Source organism: Scleropages formosus, chromosome 6 (assembly GCF_900964775.1).
Source record: "Scleropages formosus chromosome 6, fSclFor1.1, whole genome shotgun sequence".
NCBI lineage: Eukaryota > Metazoa > Chordata > Actinopteri > Osteoglossiformes > Osteoglossidae > Scleropages > Scleropages formosus.
Genome location: NC_041811.1, coordinates 6,247,849 through 6,270,076, shown reverse-complemented (window position 1 = coordinate 6,270,076; position 22,228 = coordinate 6,247,849). Strand labels below are relative to the sequence as shown.

The window sequence follows — 22,228 nt, the reverse complement described above, 5'->3', positions numbered from 1 at the left end:
GCACACAAAGGCCTTGTAGGGCCACCCACTGCAGCCTATTAGTCACCACCTGTAGTTCATGTTGATGATCATACCTGATTGTTTCAACATATGGTTTAGTGGAATGAGCTCCTGCTAACCCTCAGAGCAGCTGAATCCCTCCCAGCATTCAAAAAGGGTCTCAAAACCAACTTTGAGACCCATATCCTTCCTACAGTGACATAAATTTGCATCACACCATCTGTCACTGACATCTTTGTACTTCCCATCAATTCTACATGCAGCTGCTCATGTAAAGTGTGTCAGCAAAACTGGCGGTATTGGACAAATTGACTATACTTAGAGAAGTGCATGTCTGTGTCTATAACTCTTCATCTGGTGTTGGTGCACTTTTGTTTACTCAGTTTGAAGAAAAGCATAGCTGAAATGAATAAATGTAAATGTCTTCTGCATCTTCAAACTCCCACAAGCTTCATGTCAGGCTACAGTAATTCAGTGAGGCACAGACATTACTTCAAAGGGGAATATGAAACTAAATCCATGTGACACACACACACACACACACACACACGTCCCTCTCTCTGTCCTACTGACTTCTACAGTGACCACAGGAGAGGATGAGGACATAACCACTGGTTCACCAGCCTATGAGGGGCACCATAAATCAGATTTACTAACGAAGACATGAACTGCGGACACCCCCCACCCCAACCCCGCATTCCCTAATTTATAGCTTCATTCCGTTTTCTGTTCTTCCAGTGAATACATCTTGTGGGTATTAATTCTGTCAGCGGGGATGGGAAATTAATGGTCCAAGGAATGAAATTAGATCCCGCACGATGATTGTTCCCATACTCCTCCCCACCATCCCCCCCCTACGGCTGGCAAGGGCACTGAGGTGACAGATAAATCTTATCGCCAGCCATACAGATGCGGGGGGTTGGCTGCAGCATCTCCACGTGTCTGTCAGTGAGCCAGGTTTGTGTTTCTGGATGAGTGCGGGGAAGAGAGGTGTGTGGCTTGTTAGCTGGGGGGGCGTGTTCAGTTGAACCACGGTTGTGGCCCAGTATGCTCAATAGACACCAAAAAAGGTGATGGAAAAGGTGAACCCATCCCCATCTGACACCCTCAGCATTTAGCTCACACTTTCAGCTGGGCTGCTGATTAGTATTATTACTCTTGCTACTGCTAATAAGAATTATTATTATTATTATTATTAATAATAATAAAATAATAATAATCTGATGCTTTTGCATCAAAGTGACTTACACTGAAGTGTGTACACTAAGCTACTTACACAGATTTCCCCATTTTTTTTTTTTTTACAGTACAGCACTTTTTACTATACCACTTCAAGCACTTTGATCAAGGGTACAACAGCAGGAGCTGAAACAAGCACTTTCGAGAGGAAGGTGGTAGCTCCAACCACTATGCCACGCGCTGCTCCCTATACAGAGAAGTATATATATATATATAGAAATATATAATAGGAAATGATAATTACACTAGCTCACATACTGTACATACATACACACACACACACACACACAGTATATACATATGTATACATAAATAAGATGAGGGTGATAAAGTAATGATCATATTAAAATGACCAATAATTTGCGGTGAATACTGTTCTCTAATAATTTGGGGAATTCTTTAACAAAGACAAACTAAGATTTCTCCAAAGTGCGGTTCACCCACCTTCACAGCTTAGAAACTACCCTCGAAATGGCATCCGAGGGGTCAAAGCAGGGTGGTGCTGTGAGCCTCGGGTATAGAGGACAAACCCCTCACCTCCTCCTTTCCTTTAAACCCCTAACTGGAACCCGACAGATAACCTGCTCATCAAATGACAGAATACAAATATATTTTCAGAATGAAAAAAGAGAAGTGCCTCATCAGCAGGCGCGTGCGAGGTTGAGGAGCGCCATAATCACACACAATGAGGCTAATTGATAAACTGTGATTACGCCGTGTGACTCCGCTAATCAGCGCATGCTGCCAGCAGCCAATGTCATCGTGCACCCGTCTCACACATACACAGAAACCTCTGTGCTATAACACACCAGTTCCTCTCTGTTTCTCTCACAGATATGCAGAAAGACCCAGATTTTAATCACTGCTAATGCACCTGGAGGTTCCCTTATCAAGTATATACAGTATTTATATTCAAATATGTTTACAGTGTTGCTTAAAGGTATGTGAACCCCTTCTGTCCCGTAGCTTTAGCACGAAATGGTTATTTTATTCAATGAGAACTAGTCTTTCTCATCTGACATAATGGATGTGTAATGACCAAGTCCATATGTTGCTTTAGAATAAATCATGCGTGTAGTTTTTAAAAAAATTGGAAGTATTGTAAGTGCAAAAATAAGTGAACCCCAAGATGCAAGTATAATCAGGTGTATAAGTTATTTATGCATTTCATAACTTTAAGACTTTAGATTCAGACTTCATGCATTTAATACTTTACGCAAGAATAATGACCATCCCTATAGGGTTCACTTCAAAGCAGCACTGTATATTCAAGTCCTCTTCAAATAACTGTTTTCCTTTAGTTGCATATGATTATGGTAAATTGCCATGCAGTATCTGAGACCCCCTGCTGTCTGCTGAGCTAACAGCACAGATGCACAAAAAACCCTAGCACATGTGTGACCATGTTCACGTATCCATCAAGAGCGAAGGCACGTGAGAGAAAGTGCTTAGAGAACATGCTCAGCCTGCCATGAATGCGAACGCTGTTATTCCCTCCTCATCCCTGTGAGTCATCGGAAGCCATACCTGGGTGGAAAGAGGGCGAATGCAGACACACATCTTTGCAGATGTGAAGTGTATGTACATGGTGTGGGGGAGGGGAGCGAGAGAGGGAGAAGACACTGCCCCTGGGGTGGTGTCAGACCAGTGCTATTAATAGACCACTGCAAAAAAATGAACGATCAACCCCGGAGGAACAGTGACACACCAAGACACGCGATTCCTTCCCTTCGTTGATTTTACAATGAAGAACACACACGCTGACGTGAAGTAGGTGTTTGGCGGTGGAATGAGAAAGGAGCATGTAGCTCCAGACTAATTAAATGAATGTGAATAACTATGAATAGAAGTTCTCTTTGTTATTTGTGGGCTCTTGGATTTGACTCAATAGCTTCGACTGCAGGACAACTCAATTTCAATATGTGGACCGTCAAGTCAAGAGAGACTCATGGGGTCATAATAAAATGGAAGGAGAACGACAGAGAAGGGGATAAAGAAAGATGACACAGGGGCAAAGATGGGAAAAATCACTCAAAAAATATGCAACTGACTTTAATGGGAGAAAATGACAATGGATGACAAAAGAGATGGGACATGAAAAAACAATGAGACAGAAAGACAAAGTGAGGCTAAAAGACACAGGGCAAGTGAGGCAGGCAGAGACAGAAGGACGTTAGACAACTAGTCACAGAGAGCGGACATTAACTAAAGTCAATAACAGACAAGAAGTGATGTGACAGCAAAGCAGGACAAAGAAATTGTGGGAAAGTGAGACAGATGGCTAAGGTGAGACGGCAGGGTGGGGCATACTCTAACCTCAGGCCGTTGAAGAGCTGCTTGGACTTGTCCAGCAGGTAGCAGAAGTCTGTGACAGTCTTCCTCTCACCCAGTGGGATGTCATCCTCGGTCCCCACCCCGGTCATGGCCCCAGGTGCTCTCTGCTCGTACCTGGGACACACAGGGACAGAGCAGTGGACGAGTACGAGTCACAAAAATGGAATAGCAGCAAAGCAAAATACACCTAGGAGAAGAGACTTAGGACAGTAATGGTAAGGGTCAAAAATGTGGACTAAGGAGGATTTCAAGTGAAGAGGATGTATCCAATGAGGGTAAGTGGATGTGTGCAGTTAGATGTGTCCAATGAGCAAAAATGGCTGTGTGCACTGAGTCAGTTAAAGTCCAGTGTGGACAGACAGGCATGTTCAATGAGGGTAAATGTGTATGCACAGGGAGAAATCTGAGTTTGGAACCAGACTTGTGGAACCCTATTCTGGAATTGGGTTTCTGAAAGTCTTGCTGGAACGGGACTTGCAGAAGCCTTGTTTGGAATTGGACTTGTGGAACTCTGTTCCTTCAATGGGCTTGTGGAACCCAGACTCGACACTAGGCTTGTTGAACCACTTCTGGAACCCAAACCTGACAGTGTTCACACAGAACCACGTTCTCTATTGGATGAATGGTCCAGAGAGATCTTTCAGGAATGTGGTCTCCAGGAGCACCCCTCATCCTGTACTGTACCCTGTGAAGCCCAAACACCCAAAGGATCAGGGGAAAAAATCAATATGAAGCATCATGGTCAAGAATGGAAGACAGCAGAAATTCATTCTTCTCTGAAGGCACGAGTGTCATAAGCACAGAATCCTTATCTTCTCCATCTTTGTACTTGTCTGCGTCGAACGAACACGTGCCACGGAAAGCAGTTTCACTGAAACGAAGTCAACGCTTTGCCCAGAGACTGGGGCGATGCTGAAGCTCACTAAAGATAACTGTTTAGTCATCACTTTTGTCAATAGGAACACAGTCCACAAAACAGTCATAAGTGTCACTGATTGCCATCGACTGTGGGCTGTTCCCTGGGGGATGCGCTCATGAAAACAGTAAACAAACATGTCCTTGCGGCACTGCAGGTGAGAACACTCAAAATGCTCCTTTTCTGAGACAGCACAGTGGTGAAGGACACACACTTACTCTGGTGATCGCTACTCCAAAGCCCCGTAAGCAAGGTACTTAAAAAGAAGGGCTCCCCTATAATACACTAGCTCCTTTTATTACCATCAAGTTATGAATTTTCAAACATATGAACATTTCCAGGTTTGTTTATTTTAGTTTCATTTTCTCCATTTGCCTATTTCCAGTTCATGTCGGGTGCTCCTGAGTGCCAGTTATAAGACAAACTGCACCCTATTTAGGGGTTGAATCAGTAAATAAACCGGCATTGAACTTGAAATTGCCAATTTTAAATTAGTTACTGTTTTAAGGAATCTTAAAGTAAAACAAAATTAGAAAGTGTTTATAATAGATATAGTCAAGAATTTTACAGGATGTAACCAGTGAATAAACTGAGATACATCTGTATTATGTGGTAAAAAAGTTGCAAATTACGATTTACGAAAAATATCCTTGTTCCGGTGTGTTCATAAGTTGAGTAGCCAGGGTATACCAGAAAGCATGAAAACTAAACATTAAAAAAAGCGAAAAACCCTAAAATTAGTTAAAAAGTGACTGTTTAGTAATGCACAGATGCTTTATTAATTTATAACACACTTTTCTGCAAAGCGACATACAATAGTTTGCCAGTATTTAGCGGACACCTTTTTTCCAAGGTGACTCAGTGTCATGCTATAGTAAACTGCCTACAATCATTCACAGATCTATATACTAGAGCGATGCAACACACTCATTCACACGCAGAAACACACACTACAGGCAATTTAGTGGCCAATTCTTCTGAAACACGTCTTTCGACTGTTGGAGGAAACCCACGTGAACGCGGACAGAAAATGCAAACTCCACACAGATTGAATCAGAGTCAAACATCCATCTGAATCCACAGCCCAGGAACTGAGAGGCACCAGCGCTATCTGCTGAGCTACCACGGCACCCAGACCGATGGGGGTTAAACATCAGCAGGCAGTAATCCTGCTATGTCGCTGCAACTGTGATCAATAGTAAGCATGAGACCTATGGAGAACAATCCATCAGCACATTTAGGGCTCTTCAACAAATGTGGACCCCAGATAGAAATCAGTAAATGAAAAAACTGCATAAGACAATGCTAACAACTACTACCATTTATTATTATTGCAGCAAAACAATAATAAGAACAATACTGAAATGGAGGAAAACTGCCAAAATCTGCTTTGTTCCATTATTCTATTTACTGAGAGTACTGCCATACCTTGGAGTCTTCTACATTTTGTGCGTGTGTGTGGCTCCAACCCAGCCACACGGCAGCCCTCCACCGGAGCTGCAGTCTGTCACTTCCTCCCTCCAGCACCTTCCTACCTCCTTTTGGGGCGGAGGGACAGCTACGCCAGCCAGCTCAATCGGTAACAGCCAGCCTAGGGTGCTACCACTGCCTGAGGGAGTGGGCGTGGAGCACGGAAGAGGTCCTTTCCCATGATTCCCTATAGAATGTACCCACATGACACTGCCACCAATTGCATGGGGAGGGAGCTGGGTGGAGTCAGCATTAGCCAGACTTCAACTCCTATACTGATCACTGGACACTTGCTCCTCTGTGTGTGTGTGTGTGTGTGTGTGTGTAAATTAAGTGAGGAGATGAGGGAGAGAATGAAAGCATGAGAGACGTGGGGGGGGGGAGCGAGACAAGGACAGGGAGGCCTAGGGCTCAGCAGACACTGTTCAGCTGTCAGAGGAGTCCAGCTGAGGACAGCCAGGAGGAGATGCTGCAGACGGCTCGACGCCACCCACACACACACACACACACACACACACACACACACGCAGTTGGGAGCATCACAGGAAGTCAGCCTTATATAGCAGATCTCAACCACAGCCAATAAAGTCACCAACTAACCAAAGGAGCACAATGGTCATCAGGTTCAAAGCTGTTGGAACTTCATGGGGTGGGGAGGGGGGGGTTCAAACTCAGACTGTTATGCAGAGCAGCAGCTCAGGGGTGGGACTGAAAAGAATGTTGCGTAAATAAGAAGTGTTTCTGCTGCGCGCCCTGTGCACGCCAACACCAGGCTCTCTCGGATCACAACCACAGACCCATGTCTATCACTGAGGACAACCCCCCCACCCACAGACCCAACAAGCAATGAAAGTCCGACTGCAGCGAGAAATGGATGGAGGCCCTGCACATTAGAAAACTAAAGCAGGCTGCATAGTGGTTAATGCAATCAAAGGACCCGGGTTCAACTTTCTACTCCTGCTGTAGTACCCTTGATTAAAGTACGCACCCTGAACTGATACAGTAAAAATTACCCAGCCGTTTACTGTAAATATCTTGGTGTCCAGACCTCACAATGTAAGTCACTTTGTAGAAAGGAGTTGGATAAAAACAAATGATAAAAATATTAATATGGCTATGTGGTTAAGAAAACAAATTTTACATGATTGAGTAGATCTGCCTCAGAGTCTTTAAATTACAAGTCAAATTCTTGACATTTTTAAATTGAGTTTACTGGACTGCTGGCCTTGACCCAGAGTGTGTATTTGGCAGAAGGGGTCAAAGGTCAGGTCACTGGCCAGGGTTACTGAAACGACGGCTCTCTGAAAACGCTCCGTCCCCTAGTGGAATCCCTGAGGGCCAGAGATCCTAGACCTCTAAACGGGTTTACCGACCACGAGGGAGCTCAATATCATTAAGTGAATTTAAACTAATTTCCTTCAGGCTTTGACGTGGTAATTCTTTTTAAAAAAAAAAAAGCCCCGGAGGTGCTGGCACATGTGAGACACCTTCATCACTCCAGTAATACACACGCTCAGTTACAGTAGCATGCACACACTTTTAAATAAAATAAAAAAACAGGAGGAACACACTAACGGCACTAGATGAAGACTAATAAAAACCCAGTAATTCTAAAAGTGTCTATTAATATTCGTTTGTCTAACAGAACTAATACCAACAGAACAGCAAAAAAAAAATACAGGAACACCAGTAGAAACACAATAATACTAACATTACAGCAATACCAAGAGACACACACACACACACACACACACACACACACACACACACACACACTAAGAGAAACACAGTAATGCTAAAAGGACCCACTAATGCTAATAAAGAAACAAATAAATACCCAGTATTACTAACAGGTCACAGGAAAGCCAAAAGCAACATATTAATATTAATGGAATACAATTCTAAGGACTGAAAAAACTAGTTCAAACAATATGTATAGACACATTAATACTAACACAAACAAATGCACACAAATTAGACATAATGAATGACGGAAGCACACAGACATAGACACAAGCACACACACAGTAAACGCAGAACCGCGGTGCAGCTTGCATCGTGTGGTCCGATGGCTTCCATATCTGACCCAGTTCCTCCATCTATAAAAATGCATGAGCGCTGCGCAGTGGAAAGGCAGCCACAGAAAACACACACACACACACACACACACACACACACACACACACACACACAACCTCACTCCCCCAGTGTGTGGGTTGTGCCGTCACACACGGCTGCGGGCAGGCGGTAGGTAAATCACCTCCAGCGGCCCCTGCCTCTAGGAATATAGGTCAGCACAAATGGGCCTTTCAAGCCTAAAACCAGATGCTTGGTGAGAACATGGTGTTTTTCTTTAAAATGTACCCTTTCTAGAAGGCAAGAAAACAGGATGAAATCTGCAATGACGTACTGCTCTCACACACACGGCACAAAGAGAGGCCCCTTCTCCCTCCGAGAGGCTTACAGCTTCAACAATCATGATTTACAGCCCGTGCAATTACGAAATCCCACATGTACCGGACACCCTGAAGGAAACAAAAACACTGAACTGATTAAGTTTACATTCAGCCCCAGGACTGTGCTTTAGACTGGTGATTTATGCACACACTTGGCCTGAAAAGACCACAGCCTCAGCATGATTTTCAAAGGCTGATGAGCCCTTTAAGAAAAATGCATATTATTTGCATATTATAAGCCCGCCTCCACAGATCATTGATTGGCAAGTGACCTCCCTGCTCCTCCTCAACCACCTGGAAAACCCTGCCCTCTCCTGATTGCAGGCTTATTCTGTATTGATTAATAGTTTTGTACACTTTTATGGCACTGTTACATTAATATTTAAAATAAACTACACACTGGAAACATCAAGAGCAATCAGAAACTGCACACTGAAAAGATCTATAAAAGTAACCGACAAGGTGCCATCTTTTCACCCAATTATTACCTGACTTAGTCAGCAAATCAAACTCATTACAGTGATTTATCTGTTCAGTTTACATGGAGACTTTTTCAAATGGTGTAACAGCAACTCCTCACCAGAGGGCTAAATCCATTACCTCTTTGCTTTTGCGTTTCTGAACCCCAACACCACCTGCAGCTATTCAGCATGATACAGTTCTGGTCAAAGACCCTGTTCATTATCAGTGGTCTCTCCTGAAAGTTATATAACAATGAACCACCCCCCCCATAGTCTGGCCAATCACCATGGTACATTGCATACAACGATTACAAAATTAGGATGTCGCCAACAAAGTCAAGATCGTAGACTAGTACTACAGTGCAAGCAGGGATTTGAACACAGGTTCTTTAACTGCAAAGTGACAGCTCTAACCACTGCACCATTTGCCGACTGCAAAAGCAGGAGGAGGTAATGCTGGTCCCTTCAGGACAGTCTAGACTTCATGAACTCCATTGATGAAAGGAAAGGGTAAGCAAGGGAGGTGAGAGCACTGCAAACACATCATCTTCCTTCAGTGGAAAGGGATGCTGTCCATCCTCACTGTGGGCTGCAATCCAAGAATATATTAATCGGCGCACAAGATTTAATGTGAAGTGTTCAAATTAAGAGTAAACAGATGTCTGACCAAGTATGCATCGATTTGTGTCTGTAAAAGCATCTTTGCATGAAGGCTTCTCTTTTAAAAGCTTTAGACACATCTAGCCGATACTACTGATGTTGTCAACTTCCTCTGTTAGAAATATGCCAGAAGAAAAGAGATACTTGGCAATACTATAAAGAAAAAAAAATAGCAAAGTTTGTTTGTTGTTTTTTTTTTTTTTTAAGCTTTTTAACAATTTTGCTCAATGCTGTACCCAGAACCCTCTGGGGACTGGCTGTCAGTCCCAAGTGATTGTCATACACTTGAATGAGTACCTTAAGTTTATTAGAAACAATTTTCAGGCAGCAGGGAGCACAGTTATTAAAGAAGTGTACATCCACCCTAAAACATCCAAGATCCTCAAAGTTTCACTTCTTCTGCATTGAGTCATTGTGTTTCTGCCCAATGAATTAGATATTATACATGTACATAAAGAGCACAGACCTGCTGTGCATGATGGGAACTGGGCCAGCCCTCCACCCTCATTTCACATCACCGTTAGCTTAAAGCTTGTTACATCTCCGCGGTGGTCTAATAACACCATCCTGCAACAGTTCCTGGTCTCCCTCAGCAAAAGGATTCTTCCGATAGTGCAGCCAATCCAGGGACCATGGATGATGCACAAACGCTTACTGATACGCCCCCACTAGACAACTGTGGTGAATCATGTTTAGAAAGAAACGGAAAGCCTAAACCGGCTGTCCAACGTGGTGTAAGAAAGGGGATAAGTGTCAAAGGTGGGTGGAGAGAGTGTAGTTAGCCACTGCTCTGGTAAAATCAGAAAACATATATATAGAGCTATGATGCCACTGGCTTGTGGGTGTGGCTTCCATGCCAAAAAACATGAGTGAAGCAGAAAGATCATTCCTTGATCTTATGATACAAAGATCATAACCTTGGACAGATGGGTGCAGGAAAGGGGTTCAGTGCCAAACACAGGAACAGAGAGCACAGTTGGCCACTAACTGGGTAAAATCAGGAAATATTTAAAATATACCACAAAGCCATGATGCCATGGGTTAGCCATGAACTTGTGGGCATGGCTTACTCTCCTGAAAAACTATGAGTGAAGTAGTATATTCATTCCTTGCGCGTGCTCTTGGGATGGATGCTTCAATGCGGCTCTCTCACTTGCTCGGTCATTACAGGAATAATTAACATTACGGCAAAGATTCCTCTTCCACTGTCCCTCTGGAAACCCCAGAACACGAAAGCACCGGAGGTGTAAACAGCAATCACACAGCTGCCTTTTCTTGAGCATTTTTATTGACTTCCTTCCGGGGCCACAATTTGGGGAGGAAGGAGAGGGAAACATCAGAAAAATCAGCAGCATTAACTGACTCCATAATGAGGAGAGATGAAAAAGGAGAGGAGGAAAGTAGGGCAGCTGTCTCGTTTCATCTAGGGGAGCATCAGACAAGAAATCCTTCCTTCGAGCAAAGATGCCAGTATTTTCTTACAGGACCACAGTCCTTCATCCCCAAAACGCTGAGATGAGGAGCCTCAACTGCCAGCCTTATAAACTGAGTACCAGGTTTCATAAAAATACCAGGTCCAATGACAAGTAAACCTCAATGGGAATGTGCGTAATTTCAGAAAGCATCATACACACAATTTTCACTCTTTTTTATTCTCCTACAAACAGCTCAGTTACTACTTTTTAAGATTCAGACTGCTTTAGGGTTCTTTTTTAACAGAATTTCCTTCACTTATTTATGTTCTAACAGTCTGAAGTAAACTCTTTTCTACTTCCGAGAACGACTTGTGGTAGCATCAAGGCAGTGGACAGAATGCTTCTTTGCCACCAAAAAGAAGCAATACATAATGAATTGCAGGCTTTGGGATTTTTTTTAAAATTCATTACCATTTGATTATTGACAGCGATAGGGGGCGCGGTGGCACAGTGGGTTTAGCCAGGGCCTGCTCTCTGGTGGGTGTAGGGTTGAAGTCATGCTTGGGGTGCTTTGCGATGGACTGGCGTCCTGTCCTGGGTGTGTCCCCTCCCCCTCCAGCCCTGCACCCTGTGTTGCCGGGTTAGGCTCCGGTTCTCCGCGACCCCGCTTGGGACAAGTAGTTTCAGACACTGGGTGTGCATGTACGCACTATGCAATGAAAGCGACCCGTTTTTACACGCCTGGCCAATAGGTGGCGATAAAATGCATCCCAACAGAATATATGCTGAATTGTGATTTATATGTCTGCAATTATTCAGCTCACTTCCACAGTGTTTACATCTCTCTCTAGGTTTTCCCGAGTGTCAGTGATCAATGACAAAATGAGAAACAAAGCATGTTTATGGGAAGAATCGGTAAACAATTTGCATTAAATAGGGGTTTGTCGAGACAAAGTAACGTAATCCCTCCTGTGTTTTAGTCTCATTAATAAGTCAATTAAATTGAGGAGCAGCTATATTAAGGAGTTACTGATCGTGACTTTGGAGTTACGAACAAAAACTAACTAAAAACAGACTTTCAGTCCGTCATGCTGATGCACGAACGAGCCAGCGTATGCGGTTTTTGACCCAATGGCACAGTTAAATTAGGTGGGATTTGGTACAGCCCTGGAAAGGGGGATACCAGCAGCTGAGAGAGCCAAGGGGAGCCACTTCTAAAGGTTCTACAGTTACCAGCTGGCACGGAGTGGAACCTCCGAGTACAAAGCCCAATGGGAAAACAAGTGGCGGCACCAGTCAGACAAAGGCAAGCTGTGCGGCAATTAGAAGTTTTGTCCTCACACTGGATGCAAACTCTGGCCCCCACACCATGACTAAACTGGATACTGAGCAGAGGAGGCCCAAGGGGTGCCTGAGCCGCATGGGCAGGTTCGAGGGACAGATGTCAGGAAGTAGGTGTGACCTGGTGGCCATGGGTCCTTAGGCAGCAGAGGTCAGACCCTATGAGTGCTTTTCAAAATGAGACCAGGATGCATTACGAACCCAGGTGACTTAACTAAAGAGGATCAAAACAGCTACTACAATAATGCACTTGTGCAAAGCATACTGTACCAAAGGAGTGCTGAATAAAGGACAAAGCCATACTTTTTCTAATACTTAATGCCAGGTTTCCATTTATTCATTTAGCTGACGCTTTCCTCCAAAGCCACTTACAATGTTAAGCGACACAATTATAACCCATTTATGAAACTGGGTAATTTTTACTGTCTTAGTTCCAGTTAAGTACCTTGACCAAAGGTACTGCAGCAGGAGGTGGGATTTGAACCTGCAACCTTCAGATCCAACAGCTCTAACCACTATGCAATCAGTTGCTCTTAGATTTGTGAATTAAGCTACTTACACTGATTTACCCATTTATAGTGCTGGGTAATTTTTACTCTATTAATTCAGGGTTAGAGCCAAGGGTACTACCGCAAGAGGTAGAATTCAAACCCAGGTCCTCCCATTGCAGAGTGACACCTCTAAACACAATGCCACCTACCACTCATTTTGTTTGATGCATGTCATCAGGATATTCTTATTTTTATAGAGCGCTCTTCTCACGCAGTGACACAGAGCGCTTTAACACAGGCATACAGCAAGAAAAATTGATACAAACAAAGACAGTCAGTCAACTAATGGCTACCATAATGAAGAACTTATTATAGAGCTATAAGTATACCTACTGGCCACCAGGGAAAGGAACAAAAACTCCCAAGTGAAGGTTGAGGGAGGGGGGAAGGAGAAGGAAAAAAAAAAAAAAAAAAAAACCCTCTGGGGGTCCACGGGCCAGTGGTTGCCCACCCATCCTGGGCAATCTAGAAAGTAAATTTGTAAGCCAGTGTTTAACAAGTAATTAAAATGTTGGTAAATGGCATCTTGGATCCCCGGCTCGGCAAGGAACGTCTCGATTGTCATGGCAAAACGTCATAGATATCATCACTGGAGCAGTTGTCCAGAGGAGTCCACGTCCTTGTTCCAAGGCGATGGGACATCCACAGGGCACCAATCAGGCAGAATTCACATCACTGACAGACCCATCCAACCCCACACACCACATGTTAAAGCCAAGAGCCTCAGAGATGGGGAGACACACACACCTCACACCACAGGGGCATGCAAAGATACACTATGCTAACTACTGACGTTCAGGGTTGAGGCTGGACATGTCCAGGTGTGAAACACATACCCTTCCGTTACAGAGCTACGGGGGAAGAAGAAAAAAAAAAAAAAAAAAAACAGGATTTAAATGCACCTGTGTACATAGAGCTTCACATATCCAGATACGCATGCACACACCCCCTCACACAGCAACCACTCACTGCACCATCATCCACAGCTTTGACTTGTATGAAAACACTCCTCCAAAAACACATGTTATGCAATGTGTCCTGACACACGGCGGTGTGTTTCCACGCATGTAATGGCGTCCACGAATGTAAACCCCCTCCGGGATAGAGTCATCAAGACTCCGGCTGTCACCTGTCTAGAAGGACATAGCGACACACTACTGGTCCAGGTGGCCACCACCATCTGCATCAACATCGTCAGCATCATTGTTCACCTCTGCGGGTGTAGAAAGGCAGGAGCTGAGGGACTCACCTGCCTGCTGGAGCTCATCATCCCTGTCCATCTGGAGAGCCTTACACGCCGGCACCACACCACCAGCAACTCAGGAAAAAAAAAACAGCCTTCCCTCCATTCCCGCGAGCATAATCATGCACTCATGAATTGAATGTCACACTTACCACGATTTTTTTTAATAAATATTCCGCGTTTTTCCCCCCCACAGACCCCGATTGGGGAAACGCGTGCCGTCGGTAGGACTCTCGCTGGAATGACAGTCAGACAGCGATCGGAGTCGCGAGGAGGAGAATGGGGGATGAAAGGACCAGGAAGGACAGGGAGGTGGTGAAGATGAGGCGCGCGCGCACCTCTCCCCAAATCAGAGCCGCGCGACACCCCGCTGTCACTAGCGCAGAACGGCACGGATCAGTGAGAGAGAGGATCGCTCCAGCAGTTTCTCAGTAAGACCGGGCACTCATTGCGGGGGGTGACTGTCATGCACTCCAACAATCACTACCGCGATCAACTGCTCATAGAATATCCCCATCTTCCCAGTGGCGCGCGGAACGCGGGCTAATGTTTGGATGCAGCCTGCTGCAAATGCAAGAGCAGCTGAACTGGTTAGTGTAGCTGTACTAATCAGAGCCTGACGACACACATGATCATGATACATACAAGCAAAAAACTGTGCGTGCGCGCGCGCGTCCGCCCGCCCAGGCGCAGGGCAACGCTATAAGCCAGCAGCTACCCGCATAGCTACCAGTACCTGGTGTCCGAGTCCCGCTCCTCTCTCCGGAGGACCAAGGTCCGGCTGCAGTGCGCGCAAATATGTCACAGGAACGGACCCTGAGCGTGCCGCACAGCGCCGCGCCGCGCGCCCATTCACAAGCTGCAAGAAACGCGCGCGAGCGGCGTGGCTGGCGGCGAACGTTTACGAATACTTTCTGCAACTGGGCCTGTAGTGACGTACACAGGCGATTCCTCATTGGCGGTCTCCTCCGTCAGTCACTGGGAGCGTAAGAAAAAGGGCGAGCTTACGCTACGGTAAGCGATCCTATTGGACAGCTGGGTGAATACCGAAACAAAGCCCGGTCGACGGAACCTAGCGCCACCTCGTGGTCAAATGAGTAGCTTTGCTATTGATTCACACTTAATCTGTGTGGACAGATGATTATGATTAATAAATCAATTAATACTATTGTCTGGTCTTCGCAAGGACTGAACACCCCCCAAATTTTACCAAAACGAAAAAGAACTGGCGAAAATACTGACAAAGATTTAAAGTTAATAATAAAGGCGTTTTATTTTCAATATTTAACTGATATTTGGGCTGCAGTCTCTACAACAGTCAAGAAGGGGGGAGGGGAAAAAAAAAATAAAAAGTACAAATACATCACAACCCAACCAGTTCCTTCCCACACTGAACCACATTCCACCTGCCCTGGTCTATTTTAAAAGCAGCAACTGGACACTACAGACTGACTCACAGCACTGTCTTTCAAAAGAGCGGGGAATGAATCATCTGCATTTCACTGGCTTCGCAAAATTCCATTTATAAAGCAACCTGTCCAACCTCCTTAAACACCTCAGAGAAGGAATAATTTTGCCACTTTAAAAACATCATCACACTGCCCTTCTGCAGCAGCACATAAGCCCTGCTACTCTGCTAAGACAGGACAGGGACTGAAGGCAACATGAAAAGTTGAGTTCTAGTTACACTGTGGGCAGATTCTCCCTTCCACAGTCTTGACTGCCCCGGTCACAGCAATCCAGGCTGAGACCTTAAAGCAAAGCGCCACAAAGGAGATAGTGGTTCCACGAGGAGCAGCTATGGCCCGAGGTAAGACCTTTACACCGAAAAGCACAAGGAGGGGACAGACCATTGTGTGACATCAAGGGCAGTACACTCATAAAAATGTTACGCCTTTCTTAGCTTGCCAAGGTTTTTGGTGGAGAATGGCATCAGAAAAATAAAACCATAAAAATAAATAAAGATCTCTGCAACAAATGAAATCTTTAAGGGAAGGACTAAAAATATAAGTTGGAGTATTTTTAAAAAAAAAAAAGCATTGTACAATTAAAAATTTAAGAAAGAGGGGGAAAAATGAACATATAAGTAGACAGAAAAGGAAGGCAAGTCGGCCCCACATTCAGAGGAAGTAGGGCGTTGTCGTTCTAGGGGGAATGACCCGCTCTGAGTCCGGCACAGCACGGAACAGCTTGGGCTCCCGTGTGTTCGCATCCTTGAACACCATGATGGATGCGATGTTCCCGCAGCGGTAGCAGTAGTTGGGTGCTGACCATACTGTCACCAGCTTCTCGTCAAACATGAACTTGTAGCCCTCGTGGACAAGCTGGTGCGCCCGGCAAATCAGCTTTAGGTTGTTGATATGGACAAACTGGAGAGGGACAGAGAGGGAGCAGAAACAAACAAGGTAAGGATTCCAGGAGCGAGCAAAAAAAAAAAAAAAAAAAAAAAAAAAAAAAAAAAAAAAAACCCTTATCTGTACCACCTCAGCATACAGGTTCAGTACAGAAAGTGATCAAGCTATGGACTCAAGAAAGCATCCCATGGTAACTATACCAAACAACTGAACAGGAACACATCATGGAAATAGGAAAGTAGACTACAGAGCTGAAGGCTTTTAACATTTGCAGTCTTCTGCAGCACAAATGTAGAAAACTTACATTCAGTGTGCAGAAGTCAGTGAAAATGCGAAACAGTGTCAGTATAAACAAGTACATTGGCTCTTTAAGTTATGAACAGATCTAGAACCACAAGACTGTTCATGACATTTTTTGTAACTCCAATGTCAATTAATGAAAGCTGAAACACACACCTCAAATTATTTGCAGACCAGGTTTTGTAAAAATCTGATATAGCTATACAAGAAAATATTTGAAATAACACTTTTAATAAGCTTGCGCTACATTAAGATGTTGCATGTCCTGGGGAAAGGCAAAGCGAGCAGCCCAGGACAGAAACCAATGGAGACAGACAGTGAAGGCCCTATGCTCCGATTGGAGCAAAGAGGATTAAAGACGACATTAAAATGTTGACTGTTGATTCATTCCATTGACATGTGCAAAATTTCTCATCCTGTTACTGATCATTGACACTCAAACACTATACATAAGCTGCGAGAGCAGGGGGCGCAGTGTTTACAGCTTTACAGGTATTACTTCATACAACTCCTACTCTAGTTCCTTTGATACACTATTACCCAAAAACTGCTCCAGTAAGAATTATCCAGCTGTATAAATGGGTAAGTCACCATAAGTAGCTTATTTAAGTCACATAAGAAATCCATTAAATAAATTTAGATGTCAACACCATGACAATGAGTTTAACACTTCTGTCTGGATGTTCTTTACTGATACCTAAGAGCTAGGTCTGTAAAAACAATTTAAGGAAACAGATTGGCGAATAAACCGCAAATGGAAAGTTAGAAACTTGAAAAATGCATCTTCATAAATTTGTAACTTTAGGAACAAACTTTTTTTTTTAAAATATTGAAAATATTTGAAAGCACAGCCTGATGGCACACGGTGCTCCTCACTGACCTCATTTGTGACTTTGGCACCAAAGAGCCAACCGGCACCTCTTGGACTGATGGCCCATGTGTCCACATCCTCAGGGTCTGACCACACCAGGTCACAGAAAGCCCCCTTGTGGGGGATCTCCTGGTTACGCTCGATCGTGCGGATCTGGTCCAGGGTCTTGATGTCTGGGGAGAGTCCGCCGTGCACGCACAGGATCTGCTCATCAATCAACTGCACAGGGAAAAATCCCACTAGACATTAACTGACATATATGAAAATCATTTTCATTATGCAACCACAACAAAAAAATTCAGTTTCTGCAAATAGAGTATGCATACAAAACAAACAGCAACATACTGAGTATTGCAGACTGTAGCAACAAATGCAAACTGAGATAAACACTGCTTACATAATATAATGCTCAAAAAGCTTTAAGTTCTCATAATTACATAGTTGAGAACCTCTTATTCTACTTAGCAGCACAAAAGACCTTTTTGATCATGCAATCTGTTTAGTAATTTGGATCATTCATTTTACAGCTGACCCACATCTAGTTGTCAGAGCTGTAAACATGCATTGCTCTGCAATGATGATACTGCAGCTGCTTTGTACAAGTAAGACAAGTGAGACTCACAGCAGCTACTGTCAGCATGTCAAACACTTTCGTACAGTACCGCCAGGCATTTGCGTTCCCGTATTTCGTCTGGCACTCATCTGCAAGATAAACAAAGGGCTATGGAAAACCAGCAGTCATTACCCATTTTAGCAAGCAGCTTCATGGCACACGTAAAACAGAATACAAACATGGTGAACAGATTGTTGGCTTACCTGAGCTGAACACTTCCACGTTTCATCGTTAAACATAGGTCCATCAAAGCAGCACAAAAAAGTCACACCTGACACTTTTTAAATTAATTTCTAAAGCACGGGGGTTATGAACGAGGCACCATGGAGCAAGGTCAATGTTCCGAACACTCACCATAAAACCCATACACCTGTGTGATCTGTCGGCTTTCGTGGTTCCCCCGCAGCAACGTAATGCGATCCGGCCACTTCGCTTTTAACGCTAGGAGGTACGTGAAGGTCTCCAGGCTGTAGTAGCCCCGGTCCACGAAATCACCCTGTGGGGGTGCACACAGATGTGAGGTATCAGCACTAAGTCAGGAGCTTTAAGGAAACATCAACCACCCAGCCACAGCTGTCCTACCCCAGGGGCACAGAGTTCCATCTAACACATGGTAAAGATTCTTTGGGGTCCTCTTTTGGAACTGAAATCCACAACTGCCTGTCTAATCCAGGTCCTGCAGTATCAAACAAGGATTATCTTAAACGGCTAAATGATAGCACGCACTTGACTCTGCTCAAAACCCACCTACTATTGCAGTAACCTTGAGCAAGGCACTTGCCCTAAATTTCTCCAGTAAAGATTACCCAGTTGTATTAAAGAGTAAAAGCTGTAGGTGCCTTACCATTTAATACATGTAAATTAACTGGGCAATCAGACTGAAGGGGAAGGATAGTTATACCAACTATCCTACTCAATTTCATCTAAAATTAATTCCAAAACTACGCAAGTCTTGCTCTGCAAATTTCCCCCTCACTTAAATGAAGAATAAATACAGACACCAAGCCAAATTACTTAATGTTTAACATACTTAATCTTTGACAGCACGGCCTTTCACCATGAGAAACAAGCAAATTTAACACGCTTCGCTCAGAGCCGAGCAGTCTGTACTCACCATGAAAATGTAGTTGGTGTCGGGAACCTGGCCCCCGGTTCTGAAGAGTTCACACAGGTCGTAAAACTGCAGGAACACAGGACCTGGTATGTTAGAGCCAGATTCAGAAGAGCTATGAAACAGCACACTCAATTGCTGCAGATATGAAAACAGGTCCCCTTGTGTCACTTAACAGGTCCTTGGATTTTTGCCTGTTACATGGTCTTTTTACCATTGTACTGATGAGACAGGTAGCTAGCAGGTATCACTGCTGCCTTTGACATTGAAGGTTCCAGGTTCAAACCCCCACCTAGTGCTGCTGTACTGTACAGTATTAGGTAAATTATCAGATAAATGAATAAGTGCTGGAGACATCAACCCACTTCATAAACTCAACACCAAGATGTTGGATGTCAGTTGTACTTCTGCAAGTGAAATAAGGTTTACTATGAAGTAACCAGCAAAAATGATAAAGCATGCTGGTGTGATCATTTTATTGTGTGCAAACACCTTTGTCACTGTGATTTTCCATGCAACTTTGTGGGTCTATGAACACCATAAGTAGCCCCCCCCCCCCCCAAATGGGAAATAAGAAAAAAAAGACTACATTGCTGTCATTATGTTGTGTGAGGCTACAGCAATCTATTTTTGTCAGGATTACTAAAGTTTTCATTTATTCATTTGCTCATACATAGACCCCCATGTAACTGTTCCCTAGCTAGGTGATTTCAGCGAATCGGAGAGATGAAATTGTTGTTCAGAAGATGTTAGCAAAGCGCATGAGGTCATGTCAGACCAAGGTGCTGGCAGAGCATGCTACCTGGCCGTGAATGTCCCCACATACTGTGACAGGGGTGGACACAGGCTGGACGTTGGACTCCTCCAGCAACAGGTCACACACATAATCGCACAGTCTCTGCAGGAAGGACACAGCAGGCAGGTTAACTCAAAGTAGAACCACGCAACATAAACACATAGCAAGCAAAACTCACAGACACACACATATTTTCTGAACCGCTTGTCCCACACGGGGTTGCGGGGAGCCGGAGTCTAACCCGGCAACAAAGGGTGTAAGGCTGGAGGGGAACACACCCAAGACGGGACACCAGTCCATCACAAGGCACCCCAAGCAAGACTTGAACCCCAGACCCACCGGAGAGCAGGACCCGGTCCAACCCACTGCACCACCGCAACCCCCCTTGCAAGCAAAACTCTACATTTAAAACAAAAAAAAAAAAAAAAAAAAAAACCCCCAAGGACCTTGCAGGCTCAGGGTTGCTGGTTTAATCCCACCTCCTGCTTTGCTACCACTGATCAAGGGAACTTACCCTGAATTGATACAAAAAAAAATCCCTGCTGTATATTGGGTAAATCATTTGTAAGTAACTTAGTGTACCAACTAAGTAAATTGCTTTGGGGAAAACTGTCATATAAATGTCAGAAATACTAGAAAAACTAACTAAATGAATGTCACACGCCCAGCATACGTATGATACGACCCAGCAGCCTAATATTACTCTCTGACAGACACACAGTGAGTGGCAAGAAGAAGTTATCGTAACTAAACCTGGGAGGCTCTAGCCCAGCTACTCGACAACTGCATGATAACATGAATACGGGATAACATGAATGACCATTGGTGAACGTTAACAAGAGAACTTGTATTTGTAATTCCCCTCTCGCAAGTCATAGTAAGTTGAAGCAGTTTTGACTCTTCCGACAACTCAAGTACCGGCGCTTGGCAACCGAGAACGGCCGGAAAAAAAAAACCCGAATGACTTCAACCTTCATACATACATAGACAGAGAAGCCTGAGTTTTCTTAGGGCAGCGACTGGAGAAGTAGTCTGAGTAATGTCAAAAAAGCCGGGCCGGCTAGTCAGCTAGCTTGTTAGCCTACTGCTAACAGTTCTTCTTCTTGTTCCGCTTTGTGATAGCCTCCAGCTGATTTATACGTTTATAGGCATACTACATGAGAAGACGTCACTTCAAAGCACACAAACACTTGGCAGTTGACGGAAGAATCACCTGACTCTCACCTTCAAGTCGTTTTCGGGAAGGTATTTGCACTGCTTCGCAATTTCCACATACTTGTCCAAATCCAACGGCGCCATTTTAAGAACAACTGTTACAGGAGACTGTGGGCGTGGCTCTGATGTCACTTCCGCTTTGTGACACAAACAAGGAAGGGAAGGTCAGTACAGCGTTTCCGTGTGTAGCACCTTGACCAAGGCTTGAGTTGAATGCGCTGTCAGTGAGTTACAAAACACAAAACATTACTAACAGAAAACAATAGCAACTCATAGAGACTGTTAATACTACATTTCTTTGCACAACAACACCTAAAAAGAACATTAAGGCGCGATTATAGTATACCTATAGTATTTTCCAAAGCGTGGGTATTTAGTCTTATCAAATATAATTATCAATTACGCCGCCGGCATTAAGAAAACATGCATGATTATTGTTACATTGATACCATCACGTATATAACAGGTTAACAATCCCATTTGCAAAAACCTTTGATTTGCAAGAATCAAGAACCTTACCATTTCAACTTCAAGGTTATTGTGATAAGTACAAGTACCGTAATGGTTGATGCTGTGCTCAATCCATGTGAGTTCAGCAGTGAGGGTGACCCCTAGGAATCTGAAGCCGTTGACCCTCTCTACAATGTCCCCTCCTATGTAGATGGGTGCATGAACCGTATCCTGTTTCCTGAAGTCAATCACCAGTTCCTTAGTTTTACTGACATTGAGAGACAGGTTGTTGTCCTGGCACCACTCTCCCAGGAGCCTCACCTCCTCTCTGTAGGCCGTCTCATCGTTGTTGGTGATCAGACCCACAATGGTGGTATCGTCAGCAAACTTTATGATGGTGTTGGAGCTGTGACTGGCCACACAGTTATGTGT

General features: G+C 44.2%; 2 protein-coding genes across 5 annotated transcripts in view; both read right to left on the bottom strand.

Moving 5' to 3' along the window:
• Positions 1-15,206, bottom strand: part of LOC114910733 (protein SCAI) — a 35,546-nt gene extending 20,340 nt beyond the window's left edge. For 2 of the 4 annotated variants that reach the window (XM_029253047.1, XM_029253046.1), the window contains exons 1-2: positions 14,823-15,206; positions 3,556-3,687 (exon numbers count right to left, since the gene is read on the bottom strand). In XM_029253047.1, coding sequence (XP_029108880.1) covers positions 3,556-3,662 — 107 coding nt within the window. In that variant the 5' untranslated portion in view covers positions 3,663-3,687; positions 14,823-15,206. Of the gene's footprint in view, positions 1-3,555; positions 3,688-4,155; positions 5,074-14,238; positions 14,785-14,822 lie in introns of those variants that run through there. The other 2 variants (XM_029253045.1, XM_029253044.1) reach the window with 2 other exon arrangements.
• A 922-nt stretch (positions 15,207-16,128) lies between these two features.
• On the bottom strand, positions 16,129-21,467 carry LOC114910734 (serine/threonine-protein phosphatase 6 catalytic subunit). The gene is made up of 7 exons (XM_029253048.1): positions 21,356-21,467; positions 20,138-20,233; positions 19,339-19,404; positions 18,579-18,720; positions 18,234-18,313; positions 17,621-17,830; positions 16,129-16,455 (listed from the first exon to the last, which is right to left on the bottom strand). Exons 1-7 carry the CDS (start codon positions 21,428-21,430, stop codon positions 16,207-16,209), a joined length of 918 nt encoding a protein of 305 aa, XP_029108881.1. The 5' UTR covers positions 21,431-21,467; the 3' UTR covers positions 16,129-16,206.
• Positions 21,468-22,228: the final 761 nt, after the last annotated feature.

What these genes read in the sequence shown, in the direction of transcription:
- LOC114910734 (XM_029253048.1), bottom strand. Translation starts at nt 21,430, where the DNA reads ATGGCGCCGTTGGATTTGGACAAGTATGTGGAAATTGCGAAGCAGTGC. An exon ending in ACAGGTGTATGGGTTTTATG is followed by an intron (nt 18,314 to 18,578) that starts GTGAGTGTTCGG and finishes TTTATCTTGCAG; the next exon opens with ATGAGTGCCAGACGAAATAC. An exon ending in ACATGCTGACAGTAGCTGCT is followed by an intron (nt 17,831 to 18,233) that starts GTGAGTCTCACT and finishes TTCCCTGTGCAG; the next exon opens with TTGATTGATGAGCAGATCCT.